This window comes from Diuraphis noxia, unplaced genomic scaffold, assembly GCF_037042655.1.
Source record: "Diuraphis noxia isolate RWA-SAM2 unplaced genomic scaffold, SU_Dnox_SAM2 contig0004, whole genome shotgun sequence".
Lineage (NCBI taxonomy): Eukaryota > Metazoa > Arthropoda > Insecta > Hemiptera > Aphididae > Diuraphis > Diuraphis noxia.
Window position 1 is genome coordinate 3087445 of NW_028301714.1, and position 16206 is coordinate 3103650.

At 25.9% G+C, this 16206-nt stretch overlaps 1 protein-coding gene across 5 annotated transcripts in view; it reads left to right on the forward strand.

Annotated features, from left to right (window-relative positions):
- LOC107167983 (uncharacterized) overlaps positions 1-16206 on the forward strand; it is a 42931-nt gene that overhangs the window by 4874 nt on the left and 21851 nt on the right. Inside the window, exons 1-2 of one of the 5 annotated variants that reach the window (XM_015517223.2) lie at positions 13047-13320; positions 15288-15666. In XM_015517223.2, the coding sequence (XP_015372709.1) occupies positions 15445-15666 (222 nt within the window). In that variant the 5' untranslated portion in view covers positions 13047-13320; positions 15288-15444. Of the gene's footprint in view, positions 1-13046; positions 13321-15287; positions 15667-16206 lie in introns of those variants that run through there. The other 4 variants (XM_015517222.2, XM_089225287.1, XM_015517220.2 and 1 more) reach the window with 4 other exon arrangements.

Below are 16206 nucleotides of genomic sequence, written 5' to 3' on the forward strand. Positions count from 1 at the left end.
CATACAAATTAAATGCTCTCTACTCCTATACACAACAATAATAAGACCGGCCGTTAGTAACCTACGCGTGCCCTATCTGGAAAGCTGACTCAAAAACAAAATTAAAAACATTTCAAATACATTTTTAAGAATAGTCCTAAAAGCCCCGTGGTTCATGAGGAATAAACAACTACACAATGATACGGGCCTACCACACATATACCACATACACCTGGATAACACAACAATTTAAAAATTTCCACGAGCATTCTATTTCAAAATCACCAGAAGATCCATCAATCTAAGACTTAAACCTTAGCTACCACAGGATATCTTACTTGAACTTAAAGAAGACACGTCAACCTCAGATTCTGACCTAGACTATAAGGTATCCAAAATTAAAGAATCATTGTAATAATGAAAATATTATCGTAAACATAATATTGTAATCATATTAATCGTATATTGTACCTAACAGAAGTATTGACACAATAAAAATTAAATAAGCAACAAAAAAAAATAAAAAAATAATAATAAAACAATATATCTAGATAATGATACATGTATTATAATCGTACATAAAAAAATTAGCTATAGAATATTCTCTATAATCTAAAATAATACACTAAAAACATGTTTAAACAATATTTTTTTAATAAAATAAGAATCATATTGACATTATCCAGTCGAATAACACAATACGCACATTATCAATACAATTAGGTTAGGTTTTGATTTTGGAAACGGTTTTCCCATTTTTTACACTATATTATACCAACCTTCTGAAATTCTGAATATCTAATTATTCGTGCATCAGTTTAGTTAGGATAAATAATTCCACGTAAAGCTGAACATAAAATTTACCATACATTTTTTAATTTTGTATCACAATTTCATAATAACAGACCCTAAAATTATTTTTATTCATTATAAATAAACAAATAATAATCAGTTGCCACCTCAGTAAACGATATTGGTCAAAATTATAGTTTGATGCTGTTTAAATACATTTTATATATTGGAACTCAATATTGGTTAAATTAAGAATTAATGTTTCACTGTTTCATACCTTTAAAATGTTTACTGACCATTATAGATACTTTGGTATTTTATACAGCCCAAATTCTCAACCCCTAGGATTTCTATGTTTCCTAGTTGCAGAAAATGTGCACATGTGCCATGTGCGCATAATTAGTGACTCTTTTCCATAAGCTCAGACATAGAAGTAACGCCTTTATTAAAGACAAAACATACATTTTTATATTATTCTGGGGAACTTTAATATATCATTTTTAAATAATTGTTAAAGTGGTTCAAGACAACATTAATTTTAATCAGTTTTTCTTTAATAATAATTAATAACTATAATATAAAAATAAAAATATCGAAATTCATAATATTATCCAACCTTAAATTACACTTAAAAAACTTACAGGAAGTTTAATAATCCCAGAAATAATCTTAAATGTAGGTACTGTACATGGGTTTTATTTTTATAGATCTGAATGTGTTAACCTTGGAATGCCATTATAGATACCCTCGTAGATACCTAATCAGGTATTATGTTTGGAGAACGTAACTAATGAGTGCTGCGTAGACTAACCATTTTAATTGTATTGTATGAGTTTAATAATAAAACTTTTATGTTCTATATTTAATTAATTTTAGTATTTCAATTTCAAAATAACTCTGAAGTAACTAGTTTGAAAAAAAATACTTATGAAACCTTCAATAATTTCCCGTAATTTTTAATTATACAAAACAAAATAAATTGTTGAGATTTGTTTTTTTTTTTTTTTTTATTAGTTATTAGTATAAAACTATGAAATTGTTGAGATTATACACATTTTTTAAATCTACGTAAAGAATATCTATAGATTTAAATTTAAAAAAGAAATTTTTTTATTAATTCTATTATTATTAATAACGTCATAGATATATAAAAATAATATCTTAATTGATGATTATATTTGGTATTTTACAATCTGTAATATAATGATTCAATATTTTTATGCGTACAACTAATAAAATATTTTAGATTTTCATATTTAATGGCTTCACTGCATATCCCAGGTAACCCCCCTCGCAGGCTCAAACGAAATTGGAATCGAGATCTCCTTAAGTGATCTAAATCCGACTATAAGTTCTTAGGTGTTACCAATGGGTGACTTCCTTAAAAGTTGTTGTTTTTTTTTTTAAATAAACTATGTATATATTCTATATCAAAATTACTAAATGTGCTTGTTGTACAGATTGTTTTTGAATAAAAAAAAAAAAAAAAAAAAAAAAGATTTTCATATTAAAAAAAAATTCAAATGAAAATATATTCTACACTCTACTCAGAGTCCAAATCAAAATAAACTAGAAAAAGCAACGGACTATTAATATTACGATCTTTTATTGATGATAGAAACAAAGAAGTATTTTTTAATCGAATCTTTTGGGAAGATATCAAATAAATTAAATCAATAAATAAAAAATTGCAAATATGTATTCATTATTTTATGGTACAATTCTAACCTAACCTAACAGCACCATTAAGATTTCCCACTAAATATACAGGCATATATTAAAATATAGTTTATACCTAGTTATTAGTATTTAATAACCATAAACTTTTGATTTTTTTTTTTACTTAAAATAAAATAAATCTAAGTATAAATTTGTTTGACGTTTGCTTTGAATTGTTTACAAATTTGAAGTGCAATTTAAATACTCATATCCGTGAAAATATGTAATAACTAATAATATCATTTATCATTATTTTGATTAATTAAAAAATGAATTTAATATATTTTATTATAATATAATTATTTATGGTAACAGTGTATGGATTATTATTAACTTGTGGGTACAACCTACATTTATATGAGCATAATTTTTATTTTATTTTTAATGTAATAATATAAAAACGTAAAGTTAGTTTTTACTTTATTAGTAAACACGTTTTACATGATCTGTATTATAATTTAATACGACATAAAATAATAATATTATACACTTATATTTTACTGCAGTGTAAAATATGTCAAAATGTCTGTATATTCATTTGAATTGTCATATGTGTGTAGTAGTATGCACGTTCATTCATTAACTTGCATACTTTTTTTCACCAATTTTGATAACTAACGCCAAGGTCACTTTAATGTATACTGTGCCGTCGCCGTTGGATACCGATTATGCCTTTTTTACAACCTTTTATTTATTGTTACTTGTCATATGCGTAGGTACCAGGTAAATTTGAAACAAGGTTAATCTATTTCAAATGTTTTATGAGGGTCGTAATAGATTCAATTAATATCTTCTAATGCCCTATATAAATCAGCGGTTCCCGACCTATTTAGTTGTGTGAAGCACCAATAATGTAAAAAAAAACACTGAGGCCCATATAGGCCATATACAGTGTGTTCACCGATTTAGGGAACACTGAATTTCTCGGCCGGATTTGTTTGGAATAAATCGATTTATTTTTACAAACTGGTGGTATATGAATAGACATTTTCCGATTCATTTAAAAATTTTTTGTAAATTTGGTCTGCGCATGCGAAGTAAATTTTTTTTTTAAATAGCAACACCTTTTACAAAATTATTTATTAAAAATTGACTAGGTACAACTGGTACAAGTGAACAATAGTTATTTTATAATTACACAATAAATTAAATAAATTGTTCAAAGTTTGCTCCGTGATTGTCAAAACATAGTTATTGAAAATTCTGTAGACATCCTCTATTGGTTACTGACATTATTCGGTTTTCGATAAGATTATTACACGCAACCACGATTTTATTTTTTAAATCTGCTTGATTTACTGGCGGATCTGCATAGATTATTGTTTTTAGATAAAAAAAATCAAGTGTAGTAGTATCTGGAGATCTTTCTGGTCATTCAATGGGGCCACAAGTGCAAACCATTTTCCCTCATATACCCGATTTAAATGATCTCTAACAATATGAGCATTATGAGCAGGACTACGTCGTGCTGAAAATAGAGAGCAAACTTTGAACAATTTATCTAATTTATTGTGTAATTATAAAATAACTATTGTTCACTTGTACCAGTTGCACCTATAGTCGATTTTTAATAAATAATTATGTATCCATATTATGTTAGTCTTGTTTATAACATTTCTAAAAAAGAAATACGTACAAATATTCAAAAACTAACCAATAAGAATTAATTATAAATGATTTTATAAATGTTTAAAAATGTATTATTTAATAAAATTGGCTCTTATTCAGTCAATATTGAACTTAGAGCCATAGTTGATACATGAAAATTACGTAAAAAATAGGCCTATCCGAATATGGTGTTAAAAATAGGTATTGCTATTTAAAATAATTTTGAAATGAATCGAAAAATATGAATTCATATATCACCAGCTTGTAAAAAAAAAAAAACGATTTATTCCAAACAAATCCGGCCGAGAAATTCAGTGTTCCCTAAATCGGTAAACACACTGTATAGGTATAAAATATAAACACACACACGACAATAAGACGTTAGAAAAAATATGGACGTGTAAAAATCATATAAAAATCTCAACGTTAGGTTAAAATTTTCTGACTCTTAGCATAAACTCTCGACTAGCGTCCGCGGCCTAGTACCACATGTCAACATTGATATAAATAATAAGTTCATCTAAATACATCAGAATAGAAAAACTCATACGCATTTTTGTGTAATAGTAGAAAGAAATCTTTTTGTACAGAGTGATTCTGACTGATTCGACAGGCATGCTCATCAATTAATGAGTTTATTCACATTCTGATATTTGGAAATTGTAAGTTTACATGTAAAATATATTTTCAAATAGGTTCTTACATATTTTATGATACTTAAGGAGTGTCTAGTTGTGATACAAACTACAAATTTCTGTTTTTCAAACGAGAATTACGCATTTTTCAGCTGTAAATTATTGTTAAGCAGATGATTTAAAAAAAATATATAATTTTATAAATCAATTTTTTTGGGTCTAGTCCCAATTTTTTCAATCAATGGTTTGATTATTTTTCACGTGTCCAAAGTTTGTAAACATTACATCATAGAACATAATAAATATAGTGATAATATAGTAACATACCTAATCAATTTTACATTTTTACATAGGAATAACTTTTAAAATTTTTAAAATTTATTTATTTGAATTTTTTACAAGCAACATTTTAAGAATAATATTAATTTTTCTCAATTTTAATTTTTCGCATGCCATTGAAATTTGACAAACGTGCCAATTCTGGCACGCGTGCCGTGGGTTTGTCACCCCTAGTATATAATTATATATATAATATATATATATTTGATTAATAAATCATAAAAATGTGTATTATTCAATGCACTATAAAGTGTAAGACGTAACACATTATAAATTAATCCAAAGGTAATTTATATTTTATATATTTGTGGTAATTTATTAAGCCTGATATATATCGATTAGGTACTTGTACAAATTTAATTAATTAAACATATAAACTTTTGATTTGGCATTTTCCATTTAAAAATACTTACTGTATAGTATTTAGTATTTAGTATTTTAATTTTAATTTTTTAATTTTATTAAACATTTTATTTACAATCTAAACAATACAATCAGTATAGTAAGTAAATTCGATACAATGTTTATTTAAGTTTATAACAGGAGGTAGCGTTTATGAACAGGCACTTGGCCAGTGCCACCAATATTTTTTTAAAGATTTTAATTTACCTAAATGTATTTTATTAATTGTTTACGGTAGGGGTGGGTAACTGGAGGCGCCCGCGGGCCGCGAGCCTTTTTTATTTGGCCCGCGCTTCATTTACAAATTGCATCATAATTCCATTATTATTATCTACAAAAGAGATTGACATAAACTTTTGGAAAAAATTACCTATTCTAAAATATCCACTTTTACGAGAGTTCGCATTAAAAATGTTATCCATGTGAATGTACATTTTCAAACATGAAACATATTAAATCAAAACATAGATATCGACTTACAGATGAAGCATTAAGTCACCTACTTCGTGTTTCTTCGTCCGAAACAGAAGTCGATTTTGCCGCGATGTCATTAGAAGCCGTACATGCTCAAAACTCACACTAAACAATATTTAATTAAATTATTTTTAATAACGCTTTTTGTATTACCTATTACATTATAAACAAAATAAATGCTAATTCAAATGTATATTTTGAATGACCTTTTTTTTTGTTTTCTATGCTCTGGCCCGCTATAGATTTTAATTTTCTAAAAATTGGCCCTCAAGTAACTTTGAGTTGCCCATCCCTGGTTTACGGCATCAACATCGAGGTTATTAGCCGGCGTTACATTTTTAAATTTCTTAAATGTTTTATTTATATATTTTATTATATTATACATATTTAGACAATTTTTTTAAATTTATTTTTGCTTAAACCGGTAAAACTTTTACACAACATGTTTAAGAATATAATTTTCAGTAATTCAGTAGTCATAAGATAATGACGAATTCTGATAAACCTCAGATTATAAATTCTTAGTCTTAATATTATGACGCATAACGGTTTATGAATCACTCAGTCATATCACCATGTATAAGGTTAGTTCCTGTATGTAATACAAAATAAGTATAATGGTTGCATTAGGATTAAACTTGATCCCATCCGGATGTCAAAGTAACTGTTAATTTAATATACCTATCTAACACAGAGTTATAAAATGAAAGTAAATGTATAAATTATGAGGCTAATGACTGTTCTATGTTGTTGCAAGGTCAATGTTTAGTTTTTATGATATATTTTTTCTGCGAATCTCCAAATTGGACAATGAGCCAAATTTAGTGTCAATATTTATTAACTATCATCAATAACCGTTTTAAAGGTTATCGTAAGCTAAATATTGATTTGTCAATAGTTTAATAATGTAATTCAGATGATGCTAGAGCATAAATATGATTGTATAAACATTTAATACAGGTACTTGGTAATTTACCTAGCATGCTCATTGCTCAATATGTATTTTTTTTCCCTGTAATATTGTATCTACCTGTTCAAATTTTGATTTTTAAAATGTTTAAGTAGGTTTACTTATGTCAAGACCATATTTTTAAAAACTTAGATTTATTATTACATTTCAGAAGTTCTCTTTGGTGATACTAAAATATATATTTTTCATTGAGGACAGTCTTTTTTATTGTAGATTGTCAAATGCATCATTTTTTTAAATGTTGATTCTTCTAAATTTAATGACAAACTGGTAGTTTTTGTGTTATTAAATTTTATGTGATATAGAGGATAGATAATAATTATAGTATTAAAAATTAAAAACAATATAGCAGTAAATATATTTCTATTGTTCTAAATAGTTATAACTTTTAACCATAAAATATTGATCAGAGAAAAAACAAATTTTTCTTATCAACCAGTTTGAATATAATTTAAAACTGAATATATATATTTTTTTTAAAGCTAGTTAAATGCAATTTCTTTGAACTTTTTGAAAATATTTTCTAAAACTGTAAAAATGCTTTAGAAAGAAAAAACCTAATAAGATAATTATTATGTTTAAAAAATATTTAAATAACTGAATTTTAACTTTTTAGTATTGTTTTGTTAGACCAGTGGCGCCGAAGTCCTAGAAATCTAGTAGGGCGAAAAATATTTCAAGAAGCCCAACATCTTAACATCGGAAAAAATGGCATACTGTGGAGTGGAAAATGGTCAATATGAAGAGACCCTATCTTAAATTTTCAAAATATGTGCCATGGCCTGACCTTTACATAGGGTTCGGCGCCACTGTGTTAGACTATATATGAATAGTAAAACATCCATAAGACTAAAACTGCCTTGTTTTATTTTTTTAGGTTTGATTGGTTAGATAAATCATTTTCTTATAATGGCATTACGTTATAATATAGGTACGAGACACTAGTATTTCGTAAAATAAATAATACTTAATAATAAAAATAATATCAAAATGTACTAAGGGAATAATATTAAAATTATATTTTTTAGTTTAATTTATGCATATTATTTATAATACGTTCATGAAGTTCTGGTTTCCATAAAATACCATATTATTTTGATAACATATTATTGGTAATGCTTAAAAATAAATTATCTTACCCGGTCGATAGTGCGAGTATTGCGTATAAAATAAACAAACCATTACAATATTAAACACTTATATTGTAATAACTAATAAGGCCTGTAAAGTGTAGATAATAAGAATAGGTTAATTTGAATCCCCATAATTTTATTTTCTTGAATTCACTATTCACTATAATTATACTGCGAGTATTAATGATTGATACATTAAAGACTAAATTTCATATTAGAACACTAAAAGTTAATACAAATATCTGTTTAAAATGTAATTATTTACCTTAAGCTACTTATGCATTATGGAGTTCAATATAATTTTACATTGTTTTACTACTGATTTTTTTCATAAGAAACCTAGGTAACCCACATGCATTATTTTTATATAAAAAAGTTTATTAGCCTTCATTGTCATTTAGACTTTATATAATAGTACCTAATACCTATGCCTTGACAAGGTCAAGGTAGGTATTATGAATTTCTTAAAAAATCCCACCTTCCTTGTTATATATAGATCTTTTTTTTTGTAATTGTATTTTATGATTTCTACTTGTAAGTAGAATATACAAGAATTTATAAGAATAATTTATTTGCCATATTATCTAACTTCTATTTTTATACTTAATGATACGCAGGACACAATTAACATTAAATATACCTTTCTAATTATACATTTATACCATAGAGTAAAGAATATACACATCTTTATATATATATAAAGATTTATACACAATATAGTAAAATAAATTTAAACGTATTTCGTTAAATTTATCAAATCATCATAATATATTATAATATGTACACAAACCAAATGCATATTATTAACAATAATAACTAATAAGTATTTTACAACTAATAAATTAAATTATTTATGTTGTTTTAATGTTTACAATTGATAAAAATATATACACATAACATATTTCGCATTTGGATAGTTATTTTTACAAATTTTAATAATTAATATTATATTTACCATATTATAGTACCTATCTACCAATAATATTATTCATTTTTATATAGAATTTCTAAAGAATGGAAAAGTAAAAAAATCTCAAAATAAATATACTCGTGTGATTATTTTACGAATCATAATATAGTTTGTACACTATATGAATATTTTTGTAAATTAGAAAAGAAGACTACCAAGCAGGAATAAAAATGACTTTAATTTTCATTAAATTTCATTGAGAGTATAGGTTCTTTTTTTAATTTTAATGTATATATTGTGCATATTTTAATATTTATATTACAGACTTATGTTTTGTTAAGATACAAACATGCAAATTTGAGTTGTTTACGAATAATTTTTAAAAGTTAGTGAAGGCTAACATCAATTTATAAATAGATGCCAATACCTATATATTAAAACGACAATATTAGGATATGCATACTACATAGTAAATATGCACAATATGACGTATTTAATTAAAAATAAATAGTAAATAATAATACGATACTTCCTTGCGTCTGGTTATAGCGATGCGAGATGAATGCCCACTCCTAGCTCTATCCTATTTGTACCAAATTTTTTGAGTGTAATAATTTTCTTGACAAAAAATTTAAGTGTCATAATTTCGTAATTTATGATTATATTTATCTGTGTTATATTTGACACGATAGATCTTTAGTTGATAATGCAAAATACACAATAATGTCTATTAATATTGCTATATAGATCAGAGGTTCCCAACGGTGGATCGCGTTTATATTTTTGGTTGGTCATATAACATTTCAGATAATATTTTAGAATATTTATATATTTCAAAAATGTTAAATATTTAATATTGATTATTTGAGAATATATAAATATAAATATAAAAGATATTATATTACAATTTACAATATAGATAAATTAAAATAGTTATGATACAGATTTTGCATGTATCTAAATCTTATAGAACGTGTACTTACATTGATTTTTGAATTTAGTTTTGTCATATTTATTACTATCCACGACGATTTCAAGTGTACCAGTGACATAATGTCATTACGCTGCTGAGCTAAAAGCCACCGCAAAATAATTATAATCAATAAAAAAATGTTAAAAATGTCATAAGAAGGTTGTGGATCGTCAAAATTTGGAAAATTTGAAAAATTTGTCAAACAAAGTATGGGAAACTCTGCTATATACAATATACATATTTATCAATTATTGAATGTCACTTCTACTTTAAGCCTGTATTCATATAACTGTCTTATTAGTATCAAATCATAAGAACATATTAAATGTTTCTTAAATACTATTGAATAATTACTTTATTCTATAAAACAAATGTTATAAATTGAACCATATAGGTGGTAGCTAGAGTTGTTTAATAATAACTAATAACTAATAGTAGTATGTAGTAAATCCATATTTCCGGATCACTTTAAGAGTGCCGGATTTTCACTGAATGTCAAACATGAAACATTTATATTGTTTTAGGATTACCTTGTACCTAATGTACCTATATGTACCTAATGCACCTAATGCATGAAATAAAATTTAAATACAACATACTAATAATAAATTAGTTATTCAAAATTCAAAAAGTCGATATACTTAATGTATAGATGTAAAAAATATTATCATTGAGTAAGGTATATATTGAAATTTATATATATTATTTAGTGGCGTGGCCAACATCTTTCAAACCCTAAGCAAATTATTTATAAAATGACCCCCCCCCCCCTTACCATAAAGGTATAATTTTCTGTATACAAATTTTGAATTTTTGTTATAACTTTATAAGTCATCAATAATTTGGTATAAATAATACTATAATAATTAATTATACATTAAATAGTAATAATATAATTAAAAATACTTATCAACCCGGATGACTTTTGAAGCAGTCTTTTATGCAGTAAACATAAACTTTGCTGATATGTAAAACTATTATTAGAAAATAGATTTTATGCCACCCTATCGTTACGCCACTGAGTAATATCATTATTTATTTACAGTATCACATAAATATTATACATACATATATAATACATAATTATTAATATTATGTCAATGGGAATAACACATGATACACAGCGGCTACGTTACAGCTTATCGCTTTTTATCGCTAAATGCCAATAGTCGTCAAAAATCGATAGATACTGCTACAATGAGAATGACCATAATAAGTCGGCGAATGCCGCTACTACCATGGCACCATACTGTACATACTACCACAGTAGGTACTCCATAGCTAGCTCCCACTGCAGTGTGTACGGACCCCCCCCCCCCCCCCCATTAGGTAAACGTCGTTCACCACGCCACTGATATTATTCACAATTTATTCTCAATAGTATTATATAAATGATGAAATTACTTACAAATTTTTTTAAAAATAATATCATAGATAATATTTAACAATTTAACATACTTACCTATGTGAAAACTTATCGTTTTCTGTGTTCACTACCTAATACATACAAATAGATAAACAAATTATTTTGATTATTATAAATTAATTGTTAATTATAACATAGAAGGTAATTTAAATTTTGAATTATATAATAAATTGATGATTTCCAAGTATTATGTATTTATGTATACCGTATACGGTATACCTATAATGTATACAGAATAATAATAATACTGCAAAAATTCTTTTGTAACTGTGTTTTTTTACAAATATATAGATAACATTTAAAAATCAGAGCAAAAATATCTTATGGTATTTTTTTTTAAAGTTTATGGCATATAAATTACAATAGGCGATTGCTTATATAGTCATCAATTAATTAACTTAGTGCATTTCAATATATTTTATGTAACTATAAATTATAAAATAACTTTTAATATGTACTAATGTACTGTGTGTCAGTGCGTAAACTTTTTGAGTTGTGAAGAATATTGAATCTAGTTTATTTACCACTAATTATAAATGTAAATTTTATAAATTGTATTACAATTAAGTTACTCCAAAAGTCCAAAGTGATTTTTTCAATGTAAGACACTCATTATTTCGAAAACTAATAACTTTTAAATATATTTTCCATATATAATTCAGTCTACAAAAAACATTTTTTTTTTTTTTTCAAATAAAATGTCTTTTTAAACGTAATAATTTTAATTTTATTTAGTTTAAAATACATATACATTTTCCGTGTTCTATTCTAAAACAGATACAACAATTTTCGATTTTCTGATGTATTAAAATCGAATTTTTAACAAAAGTTTATAGTTGAAGTTGACTATAGGTACTAATAGCATAATACTAACTGTAAAATGTATTTCAAAATTAGAATATCAAAAATTTATAACATCCTAAATACTATGTAAATGACAAATGTTAAATTTAAATCAAAGCGATTATATTATTCTAATATCGTATTAAAATATGATTTTAAGGGTTTTGAGGATTTTAAGTTATAATTAGAATGTTTTAAATGAGTAGATCATTTATTAATAGATAATAATAATAAATTACACATCCTTATTTATTTTTCTTATACATTAGTTTATATGACGTGTATACATATCAGTTTACACGCATAGTAATTATAACAAATTAACAATTAAAGTTTGAATAATTATACCACAATGACGTATAAATTCTTTTATTTACATATACCTACAGTAAAATGTAAACTTATGTAATTTATTCATGAGCGACGTATTTGATTACTTTTTACGTACTGTTATTGTTATTACATTGTGTTAATACATCTTGTTTACGTACAAATTGTTTGTTAATGGGTGTATCATCAAAATATTATTCGTGTGTAGTACTTACATGTAAATGAACTAGATAGGTATAGTTGACGTTTAAACAAAGTCAAGGTGTCGGTAAAAATAATTAACCTTTATAAGAAGAAAACACCTGATAATAATGTATGAGATTAAGAAATATCCCACTTATAACCCATGATTAAAACTTGGTATCAGTCATAATTGTAGACGGGTTAGATTAAAACGTTTTATACGAATGAGAAGAAGGAACCAATTTTATTTAAATCGCATAATATGTATATTATATATATTTGTATGTTAAAGTAAATGTAATTGTATCTAATGCATTATTATTCATTTTTTGTAAAGCCTATTTATACTTAATAGTGTTTATTATAAAATAAATGTGTTAAAAGTCTCAACTCAATTATAACGTTATTTTCTAAACAGCTCAATTAATTATATTTTATATCAATCGTTTATTGTAAGACTTTCTACAATGAATTTGGAATATTACACAGTTTTTTTTACATTATCTACCTAATATTATTTTCAATATAGTTAATAACAATACAATGGTATCTCAAGTACGTGTCAACTCATTAAGCAAATTCATTATTTTAGTTTCTAATTTGTGTAGGTACCTACATCATAATTTATTATACCTATTTTTTTTTTATCTTTATTTTTCTTGGTTAGGTTAGGTCGGTTAAGACATAATTGCTACATAAATTTACCTCATAGTAATTACATGTTTATATTTTTAACGAATTCTATATAATATCAATAAAAATTAAAAACGCTGTGTATTGTGAAATGTGAACAATATTAAGTGTCATATATATTATTATGTATTAGGTATTATGAATTATCTTTATGATATATTTATTTATAAAGATGTTTAATTTGTTACTACTAAATTCCTAACACTAAAAAGCTTATCAACTTTCATTTCGTGGTACATATCCATATTTTTAAATTTTTATTTAAATCTCAACTAATTTTGGGTAAATCGATGTTGGTTCAAAATGTGTTTTTGAGTACGTTTATGTAATATATCCTATTATGACAAGTACAATGTTATTACATTCAAATTAATATAAATTTTTCTTAATATCAGTATTATTTTATTGTATTATTGTGCATTTGTGCATTTGTACATACATTTTTAAATAGGTACTATCGCCTTGCTTTGTATAAAAAGTGTTTCATTTTATACGTTTGCAGTTCATTATTTCGTAGTACTATAGCAATAATCCGCCATAAAACATTAACCATATAAATTGTTAAGCGATTCGCCTTGTACCTATTTTATGTAGGTAGTTGCTTATATGGAAAGGTATAGTATTTAAAACAATTAATGTACGGATAGATATAACGCATATCTATTTTGTATTGGTAGATACTCAATATTATATAACTAGTTAATTACTAAATTATTGTTTTAATTTAATTTGTTATATTATAAAACGTGAAATTTCCATTTATAACACTAATTAATTAATTATTTAAATATTATATAAACTGATAGTAGTCGTTAGTTTTCGTCAGAGAAAAATATCACTGAATATCACTATAATATATTCGTGAAATGAATTTTAAATAATAGGCAGTCCATTCACTTTGGTTTTATTGTGTGTATATTGTTAGGAAGTGATACTAACAGTGCGTAAAGCGCTATACGCGTTTAGTGAACCGTGGAGTTGTATAGGAGTCTACAGGCTACAGCAAACGGCTGCTGCTATATATATATATCAGTCAGTGATGACTGACAAAAGGAAAGCAAATCAAAAAATAAGAAATTACTTTTTTTATAAAAAAAATGGTTCATTCACCTTAGGTTTTTGCATAGGCACTTACTGTTTTCGTGAACCGTTCAACTTCTATTAAAACTGATTTTTTTTTTTTAATGAACACTGAAATAATGAAACTAACACAATGCCTATCATTGTAATATTTACATGCAAAATACTCGTACTATGCACAGTTCTTTTCAATGGCGAATAGTGGATAACTTAATAATATGTTTGCAAATAAATTACGTCGATATTATTATAATTTATTTTAATAATACAAAAATCGCCTTTTAATATACTCTTCAAATCTATTTTTAAATTAAAACAATTGGCAAATCAGATAAAATAATTAATAAACTGATCTAAAATTTAAGTAAATGTACTGAGCCACCATTGTAATATTAATTATGAATTTTTAGTAATTTTTATAAAAACTATATACTAATATAACATATAACACATATTTAATTAATCTTATACAATGTTATATATTTACGTTTAAGCACATTAAACAGATATCGACTTTACACATTATATCTTTCCCATGTTTTTACACATATTTTGATGTTGTACCTATAGAAAACAACAAATATAATGATTAATTCATAGGTTTCGGACAAATAAACTACGTAAAACACGCAATCTGTCGACCAAAAATTGTATACCTATACCTACAATATATTATTGCATAATAATATATGCGTGGGAATTATTAAATTACGATATTTTGTTTTTGAAAATGTGCAAATCAATTTAACGTTTAGTAGTCAGACTCATTGCATCCGCGTTCTCGTATTATTGTTTCAGCAGCCACAGACACAGCAACAACTGCCGCCGGCGCGATAGCCAACAGAATAAAATTATTAAAATATTATAATTTACTGGAAACAACTAGCACAGCGACAACAGGCAACAACTGGCGGTGGCTGACGATAAAAACATCACCGAGATCACAAACCAGGAAATGGCGCTGATCGTCCCGGAAGAATCACAGCGGCCGTACCGGTTTGGCATGACACTAGTGTGCATTGGCGCCCTGTTCAACTGGCTTGGGCTGGCTGACCACCACACGAAACCCGTGCCAGCCGTTCGGTACATCGGCGTCGGTCTGGTGGCTTCGGGCGCAGTGCTCATATGCATGGCCATGTGCTTCTGGATGAACAGTGTGCGCGACGATGAAGACGACGTGAGTAGAGTATAACTATTTAATATTGACATATAGTTAAAACGTATGGACTAGAGACAAAAAAGTGATAAATCGATTTTTTTTTTTTAATCCGCCTTCTTATAGATCATAGATATACGTAATTATATTATGTTTAGTTTACAATTCTCCCGAACAACCGCATTATGGACTCATTATTTAAAGAATTTTATTGTCTAAAACTAAAAGGTGATAAAATGACTAATCAATATACAAATGTAGTCATGTACATTTCTATAGTAGGGAAATTAAAATATACGGGACTCTCCAATTGTTGTTATTTTAAGTAGTAAAAGTATTTCCGTCTTATAGGAGGTCCGTAAAAAGTAAGTTTTACTGTAGTACCTTTTTGTTCTGAGCATTCAATAATTCTATTATACCATTAATAAGTATGTATATAATTTAGTCACATTATCAAAGGCTTTAAATAGGTTTCAGACCATACGTCTATAAAACGGAACGTTTGCGGTAACTTTACATTGCATAAAAAAATAGGTTACAAGAAAAACTAATATAATAATA